Source organism: Zonotrichia albicollis, chromosome Z, assembly GCF_047830755.1.
Source record: "Zonotrichia albicollis isolate bZonAlb1 chromosome Z, bZonAlb1.hap1, whole genome shotgun sequence".
NCBI lineage: Eukaryota > Metazoa > Chordata > Aves > Passeriformes > Passerellidae > Zonotrichia > Zonotrichia albicollis.
Genome location: NC_133860.1, coordinates 14,769,822 through 14,795,275, shown reverse-complemented (window position 1 = coordinate 14,795,275; position 25,454 = coordinate 14,769,822). Strand labels below are relative to the sequence as shown.

Sequence of the window (25,454 nt, the reverse complement as noted above, 5' to 3'; positions counted from 1 at the left end):
ATAAACAGGTATCTCTCCATACAGATCAGCTGCAGGTGTGTGAGTGCTGGGGCATATGTGAGTAGGACATGTGTGTGCGTGGGTGTAGCCAGAAGAGTTTTGTTCCTCTGTGTGCGCGTGCCCATGCAGGTGACACGTGTGTGTCACACCTGTGCGTGTGCACAGCCTGCAGTACACATGTGTGCTCATGGATGGGCAGGCTGTGTTTTTTGTGTTTGTGTGTGTGTGTGTGTGCGCGCGCACGCATGGGCAGGCTCTGTGTGTGCACATACGTGTTTTCCTGTGGCTACCAGGCCTCCCTGGCCCACCCCAGGCTGTTCCCCGGGGTTTGACAGGGCCCCGTTGGGGCACACGAGCAGTCCCACCCGAGCTGGCCCGCGCGGCAAGGCGCTAACTCAGCAGCTCGTATCAATACCGCTCCACTTACAGTGAAGGCCGCGTAATGAAAATCCGATGGGCACGCTGGTGGGAGTAAATAAGTATGCCATTAAAATAAGAAAATCAAAGCTCTGGACAGGTCTTTTCTCTTGCCCATTGATTTCTTTTATTACGGAAATATTGCTGCTAAATAACATTAGTGTGAACAATCTCAGCAGTGTTTTCTGTAGCACCCGTGTCAATAACTCCACACCAGGTGGGGGATCCCCCCCAGCCTGGTTGCAGGGCCAGCAGCCCTGTCCATGCAAAAGGCTGCTCTGGGGGTTCCTTCCTCAGCATTCCCAGCTCAGCTGGGAAGAAAGAAACCATGACAAGCAGAGAAACCACATAGCACAGGGTAGCTCAGGCAAATGCCAGCAGGGTGGAGCTGGGCATAGACCCAGACACCCTGGCTGCTCTGCTGTGGCAGGAGGGGTTGTCCCCATCCCAGCAGAGAGCACTGAGTGCCAGGCATTCATTAAAGGGTCACAGAAAGCATCCCTTTTGTGGCTGCAACCTCTTAATCAGGTAAGTGTCTCCAATGACCAGCAAAGAAGAGATGAGTCCTGGACACAGCAAGTTCTGCAGGCTGTTAGTGCCTCTGCTTCTTCCCGTGCATCTTTATCCATGCCCAAATCCATGCTGGCCTGACCCAGCTGCCTGCAGCATTTGGTTCTCATGGGGAAACTGAGGAAGAGGTTGGAAGCTCATCTTCAGTCACCCAGCTGCCGCAGAGGGCCAGGGCTTGCCCCTTTCCCCCTTGGCTGCCCGGGAACACTGCATCCATCAAAATGCCCACAGGCAGCAGGTACTCCTTGGAGAGACAGAAGATGTGACCAGGACAGACACAAAATACACACCCTTTGGTGTCCAGAGGCCACATGGGACCCCAGGACACCCCAAAGGGCACCAAACCCTTATGGAGCGGCTGGAGATGAGCAAGGAGAATCAGCCATGGGCACCTGCACCCCAGGTCTGACTCTACCCCCATACTAGCTGAAGCAACCATGAGGGGCATCTCCCCAGAGCTGTCACCAGGACTAATGCAGATCGCTACCCTCCTAACACCTTCCCCCTGCAACTTGCTTTATCTTGCTGTCCCTCCACATGCAGTGGGTATTGATCAGCCCTCAGGATCTATCTCTCGATTCCTCCTGCACTATCTCTCTGCTCCAAGTATCTCTCACTCTGCTGTGCTGTCTGCTGTGCCCGTCTATACCCTCACTATCCATCTGTGCCGCCTCAGCTGCAGCTGTCAATAGCCATTGGGGGAATTTCTCTCCAGTTGGGAGCATCACCAGACCCCATGGGTGCAAAATGCTGAGCAGTGTGGCAAAGGGGACATGGTCCTTCTTGCTTGCCCCAAGGAGAGCCTGACACACTTCATGACACACGTGCAGAGCCCCAGAGCTGCTGTCATCACTGGAGGTTCTAGAGAGGAGCTGAGTAGGACAGGTCCCTTGGTGGCCATGCCCAAGGCAATGGGACATGCTTCACCCTCTGGAGACCTTGGTGCTGCCACTAGCTGGCCTGGGTGCTAAACTGACCCAACCCCTCTGCCTTGCAGAAGGGGAGCTTCCCCAAACACTTGGGTTCCTGTTGGGTCATGGAGAAGTCATCACGTCTGTCTCACCCCACCCAGCCCAGCTTTCAGTGTGCAGGGGATAAAGCACAGCCCAAAGCAGAGGGTGCAGCACAGTGGGGTGCAAGGCAGCAGCACTGGGAAGGGAAGCTGGAACCATGGGGTCCTGTGCAATGAGTCCTGAGGGTCATCTGGCCCTGTGGATCATTCTGAAATAGGGCCAGGTCTCATCTTCTCAGTCCTACTCAACAAGAGTGCCACACTGACCAGCACTCAGAGGGGCTGGCAAGCACCAGGAGGTCCCTGTCTCTGCCGCAGCAGGATGGGATGGGCCAGTGCAAGCTACAGCTGTCCAGCCCTGAAATAGGATGGCCGACAGCTAATTTATCTCCTGTGCAAAGATAAACAGCGCCTGGGGGCCCTGCAGGGTCGGGAGCTGCCCTGCGCTCCCAGGGAACGGTCTGATTTTTCCAGGAGAGCCTCCCTGGTGAGCATGGTGCACTGTGTCACATGCACTGAGGTGCCCGGAGCTCAAGGAGACCCGATAATCACCAGAGCCATGGCAGGACACAGGGTAGCTGCTCAGGAGATGCTCATAGGGAAACTGGAGAGCACAGAAGCAGCAGCTTTTCCCCACAGAGGGAAGTGGTGAAGGGGACAGAGCTGGGCCATGGAGCCTGAGAGCAAAGGCAGCTTCTGCCATCAGCATGGCCTGTAGCTGTTTTTCCTCAAGATTTCCTTTCCTTTCCTTTCTTTGCTTCAAGGAAAAGGGAGGACTTGGGTCATGCTGGCTGCCCCTTGCCCCTGCAGCACACAGGTGGCCATGGAGGGGACAGAGCCACTAGCCCTTGCCACCCAGCTTCCTGTCATCCCATGCCACCAAAACCCAGTGCAGCAGTAGGAAATCTCAGTGGCAAACTGCCCTGGCTGTGGGATGGAATCAAAGCCAATGTCCCTTGTGTCCCAGTGTTGTGGGGCAATGCTGGTCCCTAAGCTGCCCTGGCCAAAAAAGCCCAAGGAAGAGCGGGTGCCTCCTTTGCCTCCTGGCAAAGTTTCCTCCATAGAGAAAGCAGTCAGGAAAATCTGGCAGACAGGCAGGTGGAGGGAGAGTAAGGAAACAGTCAGGGGATGCTGCCAGCAGGCAGCACCCACGGCAGAGAGATGCCGAGCTCTCACCTTGTCCTAAATCCTTGTGTGACATCTGCAGACACACTTGGTGATACACTGGTGCCACAGTTTACCCCACTGCAAGCAGGGACACAGGGCAAGCCAGGAGCACTGAGCCACTCCAGTGACAGAGACACTTGGCCTTGTTCTACCTGTGCCAGGAAGGCTCTTTGGGCATCCAGGCCACATTACAATCCGACCCCTTCAGCCAGGGGCCAGGCACCCACAGCACCTGCCACAAAGATCCCTTCAAAGTCCTAGGCTGGAGGTCATGGATCACACTGCTGTGATACCCCAGCCCTTGAGGATGGAGCTCAGGATTCAGCACTTGGAGCTTGCCCCGAACACCCCTTTGAGCCTGCACATGGATTGGTAGCATGAATACACACCCACCTCCCCCCAAAAAGCACGTGTGCACACTCCTGCCCCTCCTAACAGAGATTGCACACACCAACAGGCGAGCACACGAAACACACACCCCCAAGTTCCCCACAGACACAGAGGGCATTTGTTATTGTCCTATAAGAGCAAACACACACGTGTGTGCACACTGCAGGTGCGAGGCCCCTCTGACAGTGCACGCTGCATCTCACATGCGTGTGCATGGTCACTGCTCCAGTGACGGACCCACATTCTCCCCACACACCACCAGGACATACACACCCCTTAAACCCCGGGCACACTCCCGAGGGTGTGTGGGGGCTCCCACACGTTTAATGCACTCACTTCTCCCACTCTGCACAGGCACAGGCGTGCTCAGACACCCTGCTTACACACGCGTGGGGGAGGCTCATCCATCCCACTGCACACACGCAGGCAATGAGCACACACACACACATACACACCTTCTCCCAGCACACGCAAGTATCCACACACACACAGACAGACCCTCTAAAAGGTGTGCGATAGATGCAGCACCCTCCTACGTGCTGCACAGACCCCTCACACACCCTCCCTCCTTTATACTCCCTTCTCCTCACACGTCTATGTGTGCACAGCCTGCACACATCCCCCCGCACTCCCCTCGTCCAGCACCCCCACATGGATACACACTGGGGGTCTCCCAGCCCGTTCCGCTCCCGGCCCGGTGCCGCTCCCTCCCGCCGGCTCTCGGCGGGCCGGTGCGGGGCGATCCCCCGGGGCTGCCGTAAGAAGCCCAGCCCTCCCCGGGTGACTCCCTAGACGCGCGCTAGCAAATGGGAGCGGGGAGGGGTGTTGCTGTCTGACTGCCACTTGTTGCAAAAAAAAAAAAAAAAAAAAAAAAAAAAAAAAAAAAAAAAAAAAGGAAGAAAGAGAGAAAGAAAGAAAAGAGGGGAAAAATCCCACCCACCCTCATCTGCTGCGGAATAAAAGAAATATCGGCGGGCGCGGCGCCATGTGAGCGGCGGGCCGGGGCCGGGACCGGGCGGAGCAGCCGGCCGTGCCCCCCGGGACGGCGGGGCGAGCCCCGGGCGGCGCTCGGAGCCGGCGGCATGGTGGAAAACCCCAGCCTGGCGGCCAAACCCGCCCTGGTGAGGGACGGAGCGGCCGGAGGGGCTCCGGAGACGCGGGGGTGCATGGCGGGAGCGGGGTAGGGACACCGCGTTGGACAGGGAGCGGGATCGGCATCGGGGTTCCCGGTGGGAGCGGGAGGGGCGTCCCGGGAGGACAGGGCGCTCGGCGAGACCTTCCGGCGGGATCGGGACGGGGTCCCCGCGGGGACGGGGCGGTGGGGGCTCGGTGGGAGAGGGTTCCCCGTCGGGACGGATGTCTCCGTTGGGACCAGGGGGGAAGGGGCTCCTCCGCAGGACGCGGTTCCCAGTGGAAGTGAGGCGGGAGTCCCACCAGGACACGGGTCCCCAGCGGGATGGAGGAAGGAGGCTCCTCGTTCGGACCCGTGTCCGACAGGAGCGGGGACGGCGTCGCCGGGAGGAGCGGGGCTGTGGCACCGGAGGGCCGGTTCCCCGCGGGGCAGGGTGCCGGGATCCCGGCGGGGCACGAAGCCCCTCCGGCGGCGGGAGCGGCGACGGCTCCGCGGGCAACTTTCGGGCAAGGCCCCCGTGAGCGGCGGGGAGAGCGGGTGGGGTGGGGGATGCTTCCTCCCTTCCCTCCTCCTCCTCCGGCCCCGGCGGCAGCGCTGAGGCCGTGCCCTGCGCCCGCAGCCGGCCGCCCCGCCGCGGGGGCCGGGGCCGGCGGGGGGGCTGCGCTTGGCCGCCGTGATGGAGAGCCTGCAGCGGCAGCAGGCGGCCCGCCTGGCCCGCGGCCCCGACGGCGCTCCCCGACGGCCCCCGGGGGAGCCCGGCCCCGGCCCCGGGCCGCCGCCCGCCGCTCCCCGCCGCCGCCCGGCCCCCGGCCCGCGCCCGCCGCTCGCCGCTGCCGGGGAGGAGGAGGAGGATGAGGAGGACGAAGAGGAAGAGGAGGAAGAAGGGGAGCCCCGCGAGCCACCGCCGCCACCGCACCACGAATGGACCTACGAGGAGCAGTTCAAGCAGGTAAGGAGGCATCGCTGCCCGGGCGCCGGCTGCTCCCGGCAGGCATCCCCGGTGTCCCCCCAAACTCGCGTTCAGCTTTCCCTGAATGGACAATCCTTATGCCCCCCACTGCTCCCAAACCCTCTCTGTATCCCACCCCGAAATGAGCAACACCACGCCCCAGCCCAGATCCACCCTGAGTAGGCATCCCCCATATCCCCATTAACCCCAGACATTATTGCGATCCTACCCTAAATGAAACCCCACCACTACTGCCCCCAAACCTCATCCTCCCCTAAATGGGTACCCCCTGAATGCTCCTCACGTCCCCTATCCCTAAACCCTGTCCCGTCCTATAGGCATTGTCATCATCCTGTCTGCTCCCCATCTCCCTGCTACCAAACCCCATTTCAGCCCTGCTTCATGACCCCACCTCCCTCCTCGGTGTCCCCTGTGCCTGTCCCCAGGCCCTGCATCAAGATAGGGTGTCCAGGCATCTCCCTGTGCCCACCCTGATCTGTGTTCCATCCTGATGCCTTCCATAATGGGTAAAACAGGCTGACCCCTGTCCACAGGGGATTTACAGAGATGAAAAAGGGCAGGGGCTCTGGTGTGCGGTCACCCCAAGGAGCTGGCAAACCATGGAGTAGAGTTCTTGTGTCTCTGCAAGGGCCAGGGTGTGTTACAGATGAAGGAAGTAGCACATACACCCTGTCCCCTCATTCCTGGTGGGTGTAGGAGAGACCCTTCTTCTGCTGAGGACACGGGGAAAGGGCATCAGGAGCTCGTGTAAAGGATGGAGGACAAGTCCTCCTGTATTTAATGCGTGTGGATCTTGTCTGAGCCGTTGTTGTGCAAGCTCTGGTTTGCACACAGAGGGTGCCTCTGCATGCAGGGGTGTGGGCACGGAGTGCACAGCGCCAGGGCAGGTTTGTGCTCTCAGCTTCCTTGTGGGGGAGAGAGGCACAGGGGGTGGCAGGGAAGACGTGGTGAGGGGGTAGAACACACAGAGACGTCCCTATAGAGCTGTTGTGTGGCTTTTTAGAACGGTACTGCTCAGGGACAGGAGGATGAGAGCACTTTGGTCTCATCCAGTTCTGGCAGGAGAGCAAGGGAACAGCAGCAGGGACCCAACCTTTGGCTGCTGTGGGGGTGTGCTGCCGCCTTTTCTGTTTCAAATTGCCCAACACCTTGTTATTTTGGGGGGCCGGGGCTCATCCCCTGGCTACAAGGCAGCCGGTAGAGGTGCAGACAGGGCACGGGCAGCGCATTCCCCCCGGCTGTGCCCAGGGATGTTGCCAGAGCCTGGCGCTGCCTTGGAGCAGCCCGGGGTGGGTGATCTGCACGGACCAAACAGCTCGTCCGGGAAGTGTTACATTACACCCCGCTGCACAGAAAAAGGCTGACTGTCCGGTTCCCGGGGTCAGCCGGGAGGTGGGAAGCAGCTCCTCCCTCCCAGGGAGGCTAGGAAAGCATCCCCGGCATTTCTCGTCCTTCAACCTCCCGCCCTGCCCCTGTCTGAGGCTGCCCAGCTCCTTGTGCAGGGCAGGAATGCTGTGAACAGTGGGAGAGGGGTGACAGGAGAGGTTGGGGTGCGGGATAAATCCTGCCACAGCTTCCCACGGTGAGAGCTGGCTTGTTCCTTGTTTACTCTTCTTCGGTTTTTTCAACCCTGATTGGAAAAGTGATGGACCCCTCATCCGGAGACCCTCACCTGTGTTTCCCACCTTGTGGCGTGTCCCAGACAGCCCAGGGAACAACGGGATGTCCTTCTGTGGTTTGGAGCAGGCTGTGGTGCCAGCTGGCTTTGGGGTCTGCAGGGTGGCTGTCACTGCTGTCCGTCCCCTGGGATCATGCAGGAGGGGACATTCCCCCGCCAGGGAGGGACATGTCCCTGCTGGGTCCTCCACAGCTGCAGGGCTGTGCCTCACCCAGCCTGGGGAACAGGTTCTCCGCTCTCTGCAGGGACTCAGCAGGGAGGGTGGCTGTGCTTCAGCTTTCGGAGGTTTCCCAGGGGTTGGGCTGTGATGCTGTGGGGGAGGTGAGGGGGCAACGTGTGTCTGTCTGCTGGAAAGCTCTGGGGCAGTGGCAGTGTGGTTGGGAGGGTCCTGGAGCTGGAGAGAGACCCTTGGAGTAGCCAGAACTGTATTTCCCACCAGGACTCCTTGCTTGAAACTGCCCAAACCATCATGCTGTCACCCTGGGTGGGATTCAGGGTTTGTCCCTGCTCTCATCATCCTGGGTGGGGGCACAGCTAAGTGAAGAGAGACCACCACATCCAGGCTGTTTGGCAGAAAGTGGGCAGAGAGAGACTTCCCCATCTCTCTGCAGTGGGGATGATGCCTTGATGGGAATAGGGTGGGAGGTTCGTGCAGGACCAGCCCGGGAAGCATTTCCACACAGTGCAGTGGTGCTAAAAATGGGAGCAGAGGATGAGGTGGTTGTGGCAAAACCCACCAGGTTAACAGGCAAATGCTGCTTTGCACACAGGAGCTTTTAGGGGAAATATCCCACATGTATGCTGTAGTTTTATGTGCTTCCTGAGGTGCTGGTTGGGGAGGGGGGGTTGGTGGGACCTTTGGTCTGACTGGGAGCGCTGCTGCAGTGTTAGGAGGCTGAGAGACCCCCGCACCCCTGCCTCTTGCATCAGCCCCCGGCGCCGGTTTATGTACCTTGATAAGGACGCATGGGTAGAGACCTGGGCAAAGGTCTGGGAGGTCTCCACGCCCAGGGCTGTCAGGCAGACCCAGCCCTGAGGGGGGGGGTACCAAGTGGGGTGTGATTATGCATTAGCCATGAACCCCAGCTTCCCTAAGGGCTGGGATGCCTCCAGGTTTTAATTCTGCGATGCTGCATTATCTCTGACTTGGAGGTCACGGGTAAGAGCCTGGCATTTCTGGTGCCAAGCTCAGATCCATGAATTCACCTTTCCCCCTAGAGAAACCATGTGTATAGACAGGGATGGGTGCGCTGGTTTCCTCCAGTGATAAAAGTACAGGGCCAGAACCTGGGGCTTTCTTCTCAATTCCCTGGGGTGGGAGGGACTCAAACATCTGGGCTTTGCATCCAGCTCTCTGTTAGCAGAGTGTTTGCTGGCAGGAGATGCCCTCCCTGCCAGGGCCCCTCTGGCATGTTCACACCCATCTGTGACTGGGGGGATCAGGATCCTCTGAAGCTCCTTCCTCCCTTCCCAGGAGCAGCTGCAGGAGGAGGTGAGCCCCAGCCCATCCTTTAGGAACTCCAGGGTGTCTGGTAGCCTCAGTGGTTAATTTGGGGGTGGCTGGTTTTGCCAGCAGCTCTTTGCCATTATCCTCAGCCTAACCCTGGAGTGGCTGTTCCTCCTGCCTTGCCTGTCCCTGATGCCAGGAGTTGCCTCTTGCACCCACCCAACCTGTCCTTAACATGCATTTAGGGAGGGCTTGCCAGCTGTGATGTGTGCACTCACATCTCAGAGCATGGAGGTGTGTGTGCCCCTGTAGACAAACACCTCCTCGTGACACAGAGGATCATCCCAAACTGAGTGGTGTGCACCCTCCTACCTCTGTCCCTATTGCTTTCTCATGTGGTGTTGTCCCTGGGGATGGAGGAAACAGAGTCAGGAATGTTCCGGGAATGGAGGTGGCTGAAGAGGGGGACTCTGAGGAGAGGGTAGTGGTCTCCATGCCACAGTGCCCTCCTCACTGTCAGTGCATCTTCAACCTAAGGGCAGGACCAAGGGCTCCTAGGGCTAAATTAGAGGGTCCTGGTTAATCTGCAGAGTCACCGAGGGAGAAGTGGACACATTGCCCCATCCTTGTCTGCCTGGAGGCTTTTCTCCAGCAAACCTGTGAGCAGAGCTGTGCCCCTGATCTGGGACCACCTGCAGCGGGGAGGTGGCATCAGCAGCAAGGGTCAGTGTGCCAATCCCTGGAGCTCCAAAAGCTCTGGCAACCCTGCAGCAGTGGAGGGCGCAGGACAGGACAGGACAGGGCGGCTGCTGGGGTGTGGCTGGAAGGGCAGACAGTGATGTTCTGGGGGTTTGTGTGCCCACAGACCAACCTGAGTGTGTGCATCTGTATAAGTGACATGTAAGTGTGGAGGTGCGTGTGTGTGTGTGTGTATTTGGAGCCACCTGAGTGCCCCTGTGTGTAGTGATCCTTGCGAGGCCCTGTGTGTCTTATGGATGCTCAGGAGCATGCAGAGTGTGTGAAAACCCATGGAAGTGCTGGAATGTGTTTATAGGTCCTTATGAGCACACAGGTGTGCATGGATCCGTATGGCTGTGGTTGTGTGTGTGTGTGTGTGTGTGTGTGTGCCCACACGAGTCTGAACACACCCATGTACAGGCACACGTGGGGTGTCCCAGTGTTTAGGCATCTGCATGCCTGTACCAGTGACACAATCTTGGAATTACATGGACCTTGAGGCAGGGTTTGAGGGCTAAGCCCCCTCCAAGGCTGCCTCTTGCCCAGCCCACAGTGCTGAGCAGTGGTGCTGGTGCCAGGCACCTGCTCCCATTGCTGCCCCCAGGGCACTTCCTGGCCCCACTGGAGCCTGTGGGATGCTCAGAGCCTCAGAAGCTGCCACAGTACTGTCTTCCAGACGAGGGTCCAAAGGGTTTGGGAATGGGGCTCCAAAGAGGAGGTGTGAAAACTAGTAGATGGTGTGAGAATACCCTCACTGTGGAGGGGAGAGGAGCACCATCAGGAGCTCACACTTCCAGCTCCCTCCCCAGCTGCCTCCCTGAAAGCAGATGCCAGCTGAGTCTTTGGGGAGGATGCACCCCCTCATCAACTTGGGCCTCCAATAATCCACTAATTGGGTTAATAATGGAGGTAAATCTCCTGGGCTGCCAGCCAGCTGGGCAGGTCTGCAGCAGGGAGATTGGATCTCAGGTGGTGGAGTCTGGCCTCAAGGGGATGGATGGATGGATGGATGGATGGATGGATGGATGGATGGATGGATGGATGGATGGATGAATGGATGTGCACAAGGATTGTGTGTGTGTAGGGATGCATAAGCAGGGTCTGTGCAGAGGGGGAGCACATACAGGGGCTATGTGAGTGTGCTTGCTGGGGCTGTTTGTCCAGGGTGAGAGTGCACAAGGAGAGCATGTACACACGTGTGTGCATCTGCAGAGCAAGCTGCAGTGTGCATGAATGTGCAGAGGCTGAGCAGACTCTATGTGGGGCTCTGGAAATCTGTCCCCTGGGGCACAGGGCACCCACTGCAGTTGTCTCTGTTGGTGAGGCTGTGTTCTCCATCATGCTCCAGAGCTTACATCCTGTGTCTGTGGGAGGGCACGAGTGAGAACCAGGCCCCAATGCTCTTTCTGCTCAGGCACACAGCTCTTCCAGTAGCTGAAGTGAGGGCTGGGGTTGCTTTCACAGGGTGTGGTTTGCAGTGGCCACCAACCTTTCCTTCTGCATTGTCCCATTAAAGAAGTTGCAGGAAGGGGATGGGGCCAGAGGTGCGTGGTGGGGAGAGGGATTGAACAGCCCATGCACATCGCAGGTATGCACACAGCCCCCCATGGGTGCACCCCATACTCACACAGCCCCACAGCAGCTGTGTGCCTGCACAGACCTGGTGCTAGAGCATGCCCTGTGTGCTCACCCACACAAGTACTATGGAGTGTCCGTGTGTGTCCCCTGGGGACACCTGGGGTGGTGCTGGTCATGGACAGGGTGCCATGGCTCCAGTCATCTAGTAAGGGATTCAAGGGATTGAAGGGTGTCTCACAACTCCAGTCACCCATGGAGGGATCAGGGGCAGGGAGGGGGACAGGAATGGAGGGGGAGGCAGACACGGAGAGGAAAGCCAGGGTGGAGGGGGAGGCAGCAGCGGAGCAAGCGCCGATGGGTCAGGGAGGTTAACCCGAACAAATCCGCTCATTGACTCCCTGCCTGCTCAGCCATGAACGAGTAACAAGGGCTGACCGTGCGGGACAGCCGGGAGCCGGGAGCGGATGGGACAAGGGGCAGCCCCCGGATGGGACAAGGGGCCTTGAACGCTGCCCATGGTGGCTCCACACAGCCGTGTGCTTCTTCTGCCTCCAGCCTGTGCGCAAGCCATGCCAGCACCCCGTGCCTCAGTTTCCCCTCCTGCAGAGTGTGTTGACCAGAAGACTTGCACAGAGTGCACCCATGTAAGGGCCAGGCTGTGGGTGGGGGGCTCTGTCCCAAGGCCAGTGCCTGCCAGCTGAGCTTGCACGGGGCTGGGTTAATGTTTGCAGCAGGCAGGCAGCCCTCCCGGGAGCGGCGGCAAGGGGGGTTCTAATGACCTGCCGGATCCGCCGCATTATCAGCGCTGATTAAACCTGCCTGCTCTATAAAGCGCCGTTAAATATTAAGCGTGATGACAGACTTTGAGGGGAGCCACGGCGCTGGGAGAGGTCCCCACACAGAGGTGCCTGGCCACGCTGGTGGGGTGGCTGCTGAGGCTGGTGGGATGTTGGGATGGGTGGCCACCCTGCACCCCTCAGGGCTGTGGGGTCAGGGGAGCAGTGTGCCCCACGACCCAGCGCTGCCTTGTTTCCAATGCAGGCAGCCGTCCCGGCACGGCCGTCCCGTAACCATTAACTTATTAACAACTGGTGGAAGAGGAGAGTGGTGGCTTGCAAGGTCAGGGGGTGGTTTGTGCCTGGCAGGGAGTGAACTGCCCCCCAGCTCTGGCTGTGGGCATGGGGGAGGGAGCTGCAAACCCTTAGTTTGTTGTGTGTGCCCCATGGCAGGGAAGGCTCTAACTGTGGATACTGTTGGGATCCCTGAACCCCAGTGTGCTCAGGGCTGTGCCTCGACTGGGAATGGCCAGATCCTGTGGTTATCTGCAGGGTAAACTGAGGCATGCCAGCAGGGCACAGGGGAGGACACACCAGTGTCTGGGTGCTCGGTTGTGCACCAGCCATCCTCCTCAGGAAGGATCTCAGAGGCAGCAGTCGAGCTCCAGAGAGGTGCAGTGACACCAAAACAGTGCATCAGCAGTCAGCCACCTGTGGTGTGTGGCTGGGGGGTGCAGGGAGGTGAGCATTACCTGGGCGTGCTGCGTGAACAGTGGCCAGATGGAAAAATTAGCAGTGTGGCTAATCAATGTGGTGGATATTAAGCAGCTCAGGGCTGGGGGGTTTGCGTGGTGGGGGGAAGCTGAGCCGGGTCTAGGATCGATACAGCTCATATTAAGTGGATTAAATCCTGGCTGCTGATCTGAGCCCTCGCTGCCAGCAGGAGGTGGCAGCTGAGCAGGGACTGTGGGGGTCCCACTGAGATAATTTCTCTTGGCAGCAGGGCCCAGGGGGGACTGTGTGGGGACTCACCAGGGCAAGCTGAAGTGCCTGGCGGGTGGCTTAGCACCTCATCACATCCCTCCTCTGTCTAGTGTGTCAGCTAGGCTAAGGGGACCCAAGCTTCATCTCTAGAAGCCCTCCTGGCTCTGGGAAAGTCATGTCCTGGGTCAATGAATGGTGTTAACAATGTTACTTAATCGTGGGGGGGAGGAGAAGGCGGAAGCACAAGGCCCATTCACGTCCTGTTAATAAACCATGTTCGACCCACTGACCTTTAACCTGCCTGACAGGCCCCGTTATCCCCATCTCTTAAGGAATATAGATGTCGCCATGGCAATGGGATGACAGGAGGGAGCAGGTCCCAGAGCTGCATCCAGCGTGGGGTGTGGGATGAGGACACACCAAGCCAGTCCTGCACCAGCACCCAGCCAGCAGGACCAGGTGGAGCTGGGGTGCTGCTGCTGGGGTCCCAAAGCCAGTGGGGTGGCCAAGCATGGATGGGTCCCCAATGCTGGCAGAGCAGGGCTGCGCTGCACACTGGAGGGATATTGATCCCGGGGCTTGACAGTTTAATACTTCCGTTTATAGAGGAATATAGTTACATCGATGGTGTTAAATGAGTTACTAATTATATCAATACAAACACGATTAAAAGGGTCCTTGCTCATAGGTCACCCCAAGCAGGAGCCGCTGGTTGTGTTGCACAGCTGCCCCTGGGCAAGGCTCAGACCACCGCTTAAAGCACATGGCAGGGGGATGCTCTGTGGGGTCAGGGGTACCCATCCATGTGGAGAGCCTGTCTGCAGCTGTGCAGGCATGTGTGGGACTGTAAATCCCCTTCTGGAGTTCTGTGTTCCTGTTCAGGGCTCTGTGCGCCCATCTGGGGTTGTGGATGCACGTACAGGTTTTGTGTGTGCACATATGGGGTTGTGTATGTCTGTTTGGGGTTGTGCACGCATGTATGGGGCTCTGCTTGCCCATTTAGGGCTGTGCATGCATGTATGGGGCTCTGTTTGCCCATTTAGGGCTGTGCATGCATGTGTGGGGCCCTATTTGCCCATTTAGGGCTGTGCATGCATGTATGGGGCCCTATTTGCCCATTTAGGGCTGTGCATGCACATATGGGGCTCTGCTTGCCCATTTAGGGCTGTGCATGCATGTATGGGGCTCTGCTTGCCCATCTGGGGCTGTGCATGCATGTATGGGGCTCTGTTTGCCCATCTGGGGCTGTGCATGCATGTATGGGGCTCTATTTGCCGATTTAGGGCTGTGCATGCATGTATGGGGCTCTGCTTGCCCATTTGGGGCTGTGCATGCCTAGCTGAGATTTGTGTGTGCTGTCAGGGTTGTGCTTGCCTGTCTAGAGTTGTGTGTTCCGTTCTGGGGTTGTACATGCCCCTCTGGGGTTGTGAGTGCCTGTCCAGAATTATGCATGTATATGTGGGGTTGTGAGTGCCTTCCTGGTGTTGTGTGTTCCATTCTTGGGTTGTGGGTGCACATACAGCAACGTGCACGTTCCATCTGGGCTGTGCATGCACGTTTGGAGTGCGTGCCCAGGATGTGTGTATGGGGTTGTGGATGCTCCTGCAGTCTGGAGTGTGCCCATGGAAGTCTGGGCCCATACCAGACTGCTGCACCTGCCCATGGGAGGCTGTGCGCTTCCAGACGTGGCTATGTGTGCCTGTGTAGGGATTTGTGCCCCTGTGGGTTGTGTGTGCATTTGCATCACAGTCTTTTCCACACTCCTGTGATGTTCTATGTGTCCCTGCAGGGCTGTGCACACCAATGCAAGGTTGTGCAGGATTGTGCATGCCCATTTCACTTTCTGTGTGGCACTAGGGGGATCTGTGTGGCACTAGGGGGTTGTGCTATGCTTATGTGGAGCTGTGCAATGCCCACAAGAGGCTGTGCACGCTCCTGTGGGGTTGTGTGGACCCACACAAGGCTGTGCATGCTTGTGGGGTTGTGCAAGCCTGGATGTAGTTGTGCATGCCTGTGTAGGTTTGTCTATGCTCCCAAGCTTGTGGGCTTGTGCACCTCTCACATGGGATTGTGGCAGCCCATGTGGGGTTGTGCACACCCAGGTGAGGCATGTGTCCCTGCACAGAGACTGTGTGTGACCCACGAGATCTCTTCTCCAGCCTGGGCATCCCCAAATCCCAAGGAACACCCCGTACATCCCAGGTGTACCCAGGGGCATGCCGCCTTGTCCCCAGTTACTCAGCTCCACTCTCATCTCCACTTAAAAGCTGACCTTCGCTCCCTGTTTGATGAATGTGTTTCTGTATCTCAGTGCCCTACAGATAAAAGGTTAGAGGTTAATAAACAGTGGAAAAATAGAACCTGGCCTGTCGAAGGAAGGGGACCAGGACACCAGTTGGTTCATCACAGGTTCAACCCGGTCCGGTCCAATTTATTGAAGAAAGTATCAAACACTTATACAGCAAATAATAAGCTTATGAATATTCTGTAAGCCAAGCAATCTGTTGTTTAAACTATACCATGAACTCTTCCTCATTCCTTAGGGGTTACATCTCTCTTTTCTCATGTCTCTTTCACAGTTTGTTATCCTACTACAGCTAGGCCCAAGGACATGCTATCTTGCAGGTGCAGGACTTGGAATTAGCCACGGTTTTGTACTTTTCCAGTCCTTAGCCAGCCAAACTCCCAACACTGGCCCTTGGAGGTCACACCTGTTTTGGGGGCTGGAGTCAGTAGCAGCCCGCTCCAGGGGGGATCCTGCCTGCATCCATGGAAGGAGAAACACGAGTGGCACCCAGGGCAGAGGTGTGTGGGTACTGAAGCCCATCCACTAGGTGACCCTCAGGAAGGCCATGGCTTCACCTTGCAGTGGGATGAGTGGTAGTTGCCAGTTCTGGGGGTTTGCCCCTGCCTTGACAAGCCAGATGTCAGGGGATGTCAAAGCGCTTGGTGTGGAGGCCTTCCAGAGGCAGGGACAGGCAGGAAAATGCAGGCAAAGCCTCCTGACACAGCCTTCCTGGGGCAGAAATCAAAGCAGCCTCCTGGAGCTCTGCTCAGAGCCTGACCTAGTTACTGCAATCAATGGTTCAGGGACCTCCTGGAAAAGAGCAGGCGATGGGAAGCGAGGCAGGGAAGACTGTGGTGGAGAGAGACACAATACTGGCACCCAGGGTCAGGGCACTCCAGGAGCACCCAGCTGCAAGGAGGGAATAGGTAATTGGGATCCAGAGAGTGGAGAAGCAGTGCAGAAGGAGCTCCATGGAGCAGGCACTCAGCACCTGTGGGCAGGGTGAGAGTCTGGCAGGTGTACCCCTAGATAAAGTTAAGGACAGGCAGTTAGCACCCATCTGTCTGTGACAAGGGACAGGCAGCTGGCACCTGGGTTAGACGGGACTGTGTTAGGTGTGTCTATTCAGTGGTGTGAACCATGGGGTCTGTAGAAGAATCCTCACATCCCTGTAGGTCCCTACATTCCCCCATCCCCACATCTCTATGTCCTCAAAGTCTCTACACCCCACATCCCTGCGTTCCCATGTGCCTGTATGTGTGTCCCCATTGCATCCCTGGATCACCCCATCCCCGTGTCCCCTGAATCCCTGCAGACCCATATCCCTACATTCCCATATCTCTGAATTCATGTGTCCCCATGGCATCCACCCCCATCCCCACATCCCCCTGTGCCTGCAGCTTGACGACCCTTAAGCACAGCTCCCTTTATCTGTCTGGTGAATAATGTTCTGTGTGGAGCGGGGGTGTGCTCTCTTCCTATTGTTTTTTAACAGCCTTTCCCAGCACAATTGTTTTTTAAACAACTCTATTTTGTGCCTGACTTTGTTTTCCAGCTTGCATTTCTTTGTATACGTTTTGGAAATCCATTCTGGACTGCTGAGTTTTGTTTCTTTTCAATGGCTTTAAATTCTTGCCGGGCTTGCTGGGAGGAATTGGTGTCTATAGTGTCTTCGATTGGTGCTAATTTTTCCTTCATGTGCTCTGACTTTTACTGCTGGGCCATCGATCTGGCAGGCTCCAATTTGTCATGGTCACTCAGGTGCTGTGCTGGAATCAGGCGAGCCCGACTTTCACAGGGAGCCAGCACTTGGTGTCCCTGCTGTAGGGGCTGCACTCACCTCCCCTGTGCTGTCCCTCAGCTCAGGCTGTGTCCCTGTGTCCAGACCATCCACCATAAATGTCCTCACAGCCACATGTTTGTGTCTGTGCAATCCTGGGCACTTGCAGCTCCCTTGATGGTACCCAGTGGTATGGTCGAGCCAACTTTTCCTTCCCCAGGATGGAATCATCTCCCACTGTTCAGGTGGGCCTGTGTCCCTGTGAGGAATGAGGGCAGATGAGGATGCTGATACCATGCTGGGCCTTGGGAACACCAACACTTGGCAGTGCCAGAGCAGAGCTAAATATCCTGATCCCGAGCTCCTGTCTGGGGCTTGGGGTTTGCTGATGCCTCTGGGCTGTGATTCCTGCATGTAAGAGGGTGAGGGGCAAGACAGACTGAGGCACAGACCCAGCCTCTCTGCAGCAAAGATTCAGAAATGTCAGTGGTCTGTGGGGAGCCCATGCCAGACCCAAGGCACAGGGAGAGCCCACACCCAGGCAGAGAATGTGTCAGGGGATTCTGTTAGGGGTGCACAGAGAGCCTCTTGTTGCTGGCAGGGCAGGCACGTGGAGCCAGGGGTGATGCCAGGTTCTGGCACAGGCCGTGCTCAGCCCCAGGCACTGCTCCCCTCCCCATTCTCACCTGCATGTGCTGGAAGCGCTGATCCCTCTCTCTCTCCTGCCTCCAGCTCTATGAACTGGATGAGGACCCGAAACGCAAGGAATTCCTGGATGACCTCTTTGGCTTCATGCAGAAGAGAGGTAAAGGTGGGTGGCTGGGGTAGGTGCCTCTGCCACCCTTGCCTCAGCTGCTGGTGGGGGGCTCATGGTGTGTTGTTCTCAGGCTCTGAGCTGCTCCAGGTCTCTGCAAATCCCTCAGGCAGATCTTGTGGTGCTCCCCCTGGACCTCCCCCTGAACCCCAAGCTGGAGCATCTGTCCCAGATGCCCCATTATGGATGCCCAGAAGGGATGCCCACTGGAAACAGCTGGTGGGGGTGTCCATTAACATACCCCCTTGGTGACAGGCATTAGCAGCACCCCTTAATGATGCCCATTAGCAGTTTTCAGGACGTTTTAGGGATGCCTGGTGGAAATGCCCTTGGCAGTGCCCTTTAGGGCTCCCTGTTAGCAGCGCCTGGTGAGGATGCCCACCATCAGCACCTCAGTGATTTGTGGAGTGGGGCCAGCAATCCGGGCGGCACCGGGCACCCAGGGGTTAAGGGCTCACCAGCCAACCCATCCTCATCGGAAATCTTTGCTATCGGCATGGGGAGCCGAGCCGGCTCCCGGGGACTCGATAAATGCTTTAACCTTCGCCCTCCCCGGCCGGGCCTGCGACAATTAAAAGTTGCCGAGCGCGGGCGTGTGGCCGGCTGTATTAATTAGAGCCTTTTGCTGGTGTGTGGATTAATGAACAAGCCGCTCGATAGCCAGTAAACCCCAGGCAGAGGTTAATGCCGAGCTAATTAACGGGGAAAGGCTGAGGGGGGTGCAGGAGCTTTGGGGCTGGCTGTGCATGGGGTGAGGGAGGGCAGAGGGGGCAGTCACCTGCATGCCCTGCACACTGGAAGGGTGGTGAGGGTGCCCACCTGGCTGTGGGGCTGCAGAGGTTGACTTCTGGGTTGGCTGGGACACCACAAACCTGTTGCAGACACGGGTGTGTAGTGAGTGGCTGGCACGGCCAGAAGGCTCACCCTGGGGCCAGCTGTAGGCTGTGGGTGGGCTGGGTGCTGCCCCATGGGTGCCCCTTGGCCCTGGTGCAGAGCTGTGGGGAGTGAGTGGGAGCATCAGCACTGCCTCGGCCCTCCAGCATCTATCAGCTGCAAGATTCATGGGCTGTTCTGCAGCTTCATTATCTCTCTCTCCAGAGCTAATTAACTCCCTCGCTATTGGGGCCGGGGCTAATTAAGTAAGTGCCTGCTGGTGTGGGGAGGAGGGAGGGAACTTAATGCTTCCTTGACAGTGCTGCTCCACATCCCTCTGTGTCTGGAAGTCCCACTCCTGTGCCCTCCATCCCTTCTGTCCTGCCTCCCGTCTGAGTGGGTGCCATCCCCCTGGGCAGGAGAGGCAGGGTGTGGGTGTGCAGGGATTGGTGTCCTTGAACCTTTTGGAGGAGACAGGGATTTTGGACTGGGGTCCCAAAGAGAAAGGGGACAGAAGGGCTGAGGGGCAAGGAGAGCATCCCACAGGTCATCAAGAGCTGGGTAAGAAGCAGCACCTGAGAACTACTGCAGGTGCAGCTGGGGCACTCAGAGGTGCATGGGCAGGAGACTGTGACACCCAGGCTGTGTCCCCAAGCTCCCCAGGAGGGATTGATGTCCACAGAGTGAGTCCTGCTGAAAGGGACTGCATCCCACCTGCTGTCTGTTGGGACTGTATCAGCACTGACATTTGTCAGCAGAGTGGAAGATTTGTAGGGCTGAAAAATGGGTTGGGGGGCAGATCTTCTGAGGCAACCCCATGGCACAAGGGCACAGCTGGCCCTGGTGGCTCATCATCATCAGACACAGGCAGTGGGGCAGCTCATGGCCGTGCCCCAGCTTCTGTGGCACCTCAAAGGCAGTAATCAGGGACAGACGGGAGCTGTTTGTTTTTACATTTACTACTACTATTTCTACATCTACTTACTGGGGTCTGCAGCCCCCCTCCCCCCATTTCACCACCAAGCTTCGTGCCCTGCTGATAACACAGGGCTATTAATCAATCAAGGTGCTAATTGCAGCCCCACAATGGCTGCATCACCTCCCTGGGCTTTTGTGCCCTTCGCCCTGGCTGGGGCTGGGGCCATCACTCTGTGGAGATGCAGACAGGTGCCTTTGTCAATGGGACAGGCATCGGCCACATGCCCCACACAGCCGTGAGATTAATGGTGAGGCAATTTCGTGAGCCACCAGGCTGGAGATGGGAGAAGAGAAATCCATGGGCCATTAGCTGGGGGCTGAGACCCTGAAAACTCACTGTTTGGGGGTGAGGAAGAGCCCTCAAACTGGGCCCCCAAGGTGATGGTCTTGTGCCAGCAGCCCTGAGCAGAGCTGGTGAGCTGCTGACAGCAGATGTCAAGTCAATATCTCTGCCTTTCTCCCAGGAGGATAAACTCCTCTCCCCCTTCCCGACCTGGTGAACAACACAGACGCACATAAAAAAAAAAGTTAAATGAACTCAGTAAAAGAATAAAAAGAGCTCATTTTTCAGGCTTATGTGAAGAAGCCAAGCCAATATCAGGGCCATAAATTAGGGATGCTGGAGGATGGCGGTGAATGACGGCTTCGTTTGAGGGGCGAAGCGCAGTCGTGACAGCCTCCCTGGGCCAAATGGATGGCTTTCCAATACTGCCTGTGCCCCGCCACCTCGCAGGAGGAATAAATAGGGGGTGGAATGGCACAGGACGGAACAGGGTGGGATGGGATGTGATGCTTGTCCCTCCTCTGCCCAGCTTCCAGCAAATGCCCAGGCCATCATCCCAAGGAGGCACGGAGCACAGCAAGGCTGTGAGGTTATTTGGGGGTGCTGAGGAAGTGGGGAGGGGTTTTTAGCCAGACTTGGTGGCTGTGGAGACCATGCTGATCTATATTGGGCTCACAGAACCGTGGTGAACCCATGTTCCCCATAGCCTTGTAGAGGAGGATGATGGTGGGGCTCCAGGGGTCAGGGTCTCTGCTGAGGGTAGTTGAAGAGGATTTGGGGTCAGGCTTCTTGAAGCAGGGCACTAAGGTCCTTTAAGCAGAGGAAACTTCTGGGGGCATCTGTAGGGTTAAGAGGTTTTTCAGGAACTCTTTGAAGGAGTCTGGAGCTGGAAGAGAAAACCTCCTCATGGAGAGATAGTGGGGTGAGTGCTCCCAGAAGGGTTGTGGGGGTCATCCCTCTTCAGAAAGGTTATAGGATGGGTCCCTTTTTAAAGTGTAGAGGGAGTCTCTCTTTATGGGGCTCTGAAGGAGCATTACAGAGTGAATCACTCTAGGATGCTCTGAGAGATTTCATAGATTGGTGCTGTACAGATAGCTCTGAGAATTATAGGGAGACAACCTTATCTAAGGGTGTCTCTGCCCATCCCACTGAGGCTCCATATCCCACATGAGAGCATATCCAGCTGCACTGACATCTCCATCAGAGGTGACCCTCTGCCAGCATGCTGAGGTCTCCCCTGCTTTTTGGCCACTCTCCCAGGCACTCTAGGGTCCTACCTGCATGCCAGGTGCCCATGGGTGCTCACCTGCGCATGGAGAGATATGCCTCCCATTGTGGGTACCTGCAGTGACAGTGGGGGCAGGGTGGAGACTGTGATCCCAGGTGCAAAGGGCCCTGTGGGCAGCCCCCCACACCCTCTTGTGTCTCTGTGTGCCTCTGGAAGGAACACCAGTGAACCGCATCCCCATCATGGCCAAGCAAGTGCTGGACCTGTACACGCTGTACCAGCTGGTGACAGACAAGGGTGGCCTGGTTGAAGTCATCAACAAGAAGATCTGGCGGGAGATCACCAAGGGCCTCAACCTACCTACCTCCATCACCAGTGCTGCCTTCACCCTCCGTACACAGTGAGTGCCTGGCAGCATGGCAGGTGGGGAACACCTCTCTTGGGACACCCTCTGGCTCAGATGTCCCAGAGCCCTGGATGGGGTCGGACATGGAGTACCGCAAAAGTGGTTGGAGGGCTCTGCTCCTTCCCAAGGGCTCTTTGCTTAGCACGGGACAGGCTGGGAGGTGCACAGCCGTGGATCTCCCCCTGGCTCTCTCCCCATGCAGATACATGAAGTACCTGTATCCATACGAATGTGAGAAGCGGGCGCTCAGCTCTCCCGGAGAGCTCCAAGCTGCCATCGACAGCAACCGTCGGGAGGGGCGCAGGCAGACTTTTGGCACGGCACTCTTCAACTACTCACCAGCCAGCACCCCAACCCTGCTGGGCACCCCCAAAATGCCTCTGCCAGCTCTTACCATCTCCACTCACAGCTGTGGCCAGCTCAGCCAAGTGCACAGCGTTAAGAAAGGTGGGTGAGGATCCCGTCTTCCCAGAGATGGACACTGCTGCAGCAGCAGGGATGTTTCCTTGTCAGCTTTTGACCTTTTTGCTGGGGGAAAATTAGTCCCATTCAGGGTGTGAAACCAGCGTAGTTTCCCTGGCTTTGGAGAAGGACCAAGCCCAGATTTTGAGAGTGGTGGCCTGGCCTGCCCTATTGCTGGTGGGGTGGAGTTGGCACCACTGGGGATGGTGAGGTGGTGATGTGATGAGGGACCCACTGAGTTTTCTTGGTCATTGCAGAGGACGGAATGCTGGCAGCATCAGTGCCAGGGCGCATTGCTATCCCAGTGGGACTGGCCAGCCACCATCTCACAGCAGCCCAAGCAGCAGCTGCCTCACAGGCAGTGGTGCTGGAGCAACTGCGGGAGAAGCTGGAGACAGGGGAGCCCCCAGAGAAGAAGGTGGCCCTGACAGCAGAGGAGCAGCAGCGGCTGGTGCAACATGCGCTTCAGCACAACCTCCTGGCCATGGCCTCCCAGTTCCCCATGAACATCAAGATCTCTAACCGAGGTAAAGACATGCAACACCTCAGCCTTGGCCATCCCGTCCTCTGGCATCCGAGGTGGCGGCAGCAGCAGCCGCTGGAGAGGAGCATGGATGCCCACAGGGACTGCGTCCTGGCTTATCTGTCTCGGACAGGTTCTTGTTTCTGTTTCGCTTAACACTCATATTGGTATTTCCTTTCCCCAGATGACAGACAGGAGACCGCATTGAACCTGTCCACCAACAGCATTAGCAGTATCAACATGTCAATAGAAATAAATGGAGTTGTCTACACAGGTAAATAGAAGGGCCGCTTGGCCCGTGTAATTGCGGCCGGGAAATCCAATAACTTATAGCCACTGCCTGGCCAGCAAGTCCTTCCTTCAATCTGATGTCTTTACTATAAAATCCATCGTAATGAAGTGGCAGGGCTTGGGGAGAGGGGGCAGGAGGAGGAGGATGGAAATTGGCCCAAAGCAGGTGCTAGCGATGAAGGGCTAAAGTGGGGGGTGAATAGATGGACAGACTCTGGCTGAGAAGTGACCCTGCACCTAAGGTCATTCCACACCCCAGGGTCCCAAAGGCAGGGCTTGGATTTGTGGTCAGCCCAAAGCTTGTGTGCCCAGAGGGTCTCTGGCTGAGTGTGGGGCTTGGCTGATTGCAGAACATGGTGCACAGAAAGATGTTGGGGTGCTTTGGTGGAGCAGAGGATCCTTTGTGCTGCCAGTGTGCACCCAGATCCCCATTCCATGCTCCCCAGATCTATGCCTGTCCTGCTGAGACACCCCACAATTAAAATCAATGGCTTTGCCTTCAGAATTTAAATATTTAATGAGCAGGAAAGGTCAGGGCTAAGCCTTATGTGGGGCTGCCAGCCAAGAGGGCCCTGGGCCACCCCACAGACTGCCCCATGCAGGCAAGGGTGACTGGGTTGGGGGAGACACCACAAGTGATGATGGGGCTGAAGCCCCCATGAGTCATCGTCCCACCCTCTCCAGCCTGGGTGCTGGGAGCCAGGTGAGTCGATCCTCCAACCCTGGGCTTGCCCTAACCTGCTTGTTCTTGTCCCCCAGGTGTCCTGTTCGCCCGCCGGCCCTCAGCCACCCTGGCACCTGGTGGAGGGAGCACCCAGACCCGTCCAAACCCCATGCCTGCCCCAAACCCTCTGCTCCCAGCCTCCTCTCAAAGCCACACTCCCACTAGCACCTCGCTGTAAGGCAGATGTGCCCCTACCCTGACAGCACCTGGGGGTGCCCAGAGTCTGGGGGACTGAGCTGTGGGACCCAGCTGGGCCACCAGGGTGGGATGGGGGACCCAAAGGTGCCTCTTGCTGCAATACTGAGCTGCGTCCATGCAAGGCTGTGAACACCCACTTGGGCCCTTTTGTCCCTTATCCCCATGTGTGCCCTCTGACACACACACATACACACATTCCTTCCCAAGGCACCACCCCCAGGTGACCCTCCCATACATCTCCTGCTGCCCTGATGCCTGGGGGACCCCCAGGACCTGCATGCTGCATCCCCTACATCCTGCAGCCCCTAACCCACCTCGCTGCACGCACTGCTGCCCCTTTACACCCCTCAATGCATACCCTGTATCCCCTGCACACACCCTTGGTGCCCATGCTGCCTCTCCCTGCACACCCTCCATGCAAACACTGCAGGCACGATATGTGCAGCCCCTAAAAATTGTAGCCCCTATACACTGCAGCCCCGATATACATACTGCACCCCCTGCCCACTGCAGACGCCCCTACCCAGTCCTCCTGCGCTGCCTGGGCTTGCTGTCCCTGCCCTGAGACACCCCAGGGTGGTGGCATCTCAGCCCCCCAGGTCCTCAGCTCAGGGGGATCACCCTGGGGGGGGAAAAATAATGGGGATATTGGTGGGAATGGTGGGGGTGAAGCTTATTGGGGTGTGGCTGGGGTTGGGGGTTTATGTCGGGGAGGGCAGGGTTGCCCAGCAGAGCCCCCCCCACCACCAAAGAGACTGCCTGGGTGCCAGGGTCCCCAGATGGGTGACAGGGGGAGAAGATGGCACTCTGAACTACCTCGTTGGGGCTGGGCAGGCACCTCCTCCTCCCGCGTGTGCCCCAGGGTGCCAAAGCAGGGGAGCATGGAGTGGTGCTCTCCTCTACCTCAGCGCGGGGGCTCGCGGCGCCGGCTGCTCCCTGCGCTCCCACCGCGGCCGTGACTCCGTCTGTCTATTAAAGGAAACAAACTCCTGAACCAAACCACTGCTGAGGCTTGTGTGCAGGGCATGGTGTCACCCACCGGGCTGCAGGGCCCAGTTTGGATGTGCAGGACACCCCAACATGCTGGGGTAACACCTGTGGTGCCTGAGGTTTCACGGCCCACCGTGAAACCTCAGTTTCGGGGAGCTCTGAGTTGCAAACGGGTGCCCTATGCCCACCAGACATGGGCTGGATCAGACAGGGCACCAACTCCAGCTGTGCCAGCCAAGCTGTGGAGCTTGCCCCCATGAGCCCCCAGTGGCAGCTCACCCATGGGTGGGCACCCTGTTAGGCTGCTCTGTGCCAGGAAAGGAAACATGACACTGGAGCTGCTGAGGCCATGTCCATGGGGCTGTCGGGTTGGACCTGGTGAGATGCCAGCAGTGATGCACCAGCCTGTCACCTGAGCAGTGCCCACAGAGGACACAGGTGACCGTGGTGGAGCTGGGAGGTGCACATACATGTGGGTGGTGGCTTTTGCTCCCTTTTACAAACTCCAAGTACTGGCACGTTCACTTGGACTGTCACACTCATGCTCATGGGCTTCCACACGTGTGCAGCCACTTGTGCATTTGAAGAGGCACAGGGGACTCCCGTGCGGACAGAAACTCCTGTTAGAGTCCCCCCCGAGGCCAAGACTCGGACCCCTGGGGACACCCAGCTTCCCGGGGACAGCCGCAGATCCTCAGGTACAGCTCCAGCTCAGCCCCTCGAGGACAGCCCCCAGTCCTCCGGGAACAGCCCCAGCC

General features: G+C 57.7%; 1 protein-coding gene across 1 annotated transcript; it reads left to right on the top strand.

The window, feature by feature from the left end:
• Positions 1-4,468: 4,468 nt before the first annotated feature.
• Positions 4,469-24,918, top strand: ARID3C (AT-rich interaction domain 3C). Its single transcript, XM_074532681.1, has 8 exons — positions 4,469-4,677; positions 5,308-5,637; positions 17,659-17,731; positions 21,319-21,502; positions 21,711-21,955; positions 22,228-22,497; positions 22,678-22,767; positions 23,544-24,918. The coding sequence occupies exons 1-8, from the start codon at positions 4,639-4,641 to the stop codon at positions 23,684-23,686; spliced, it is 1,374 nt and encodes a 457-aa protein (XP_074388782.1). The 5' UTR covers positions 4,469-4,638; the 3' UTR covers positions 23,687-24,918.
• Positions 24,919-25,454: the final 536 nt, after the last annotated feature.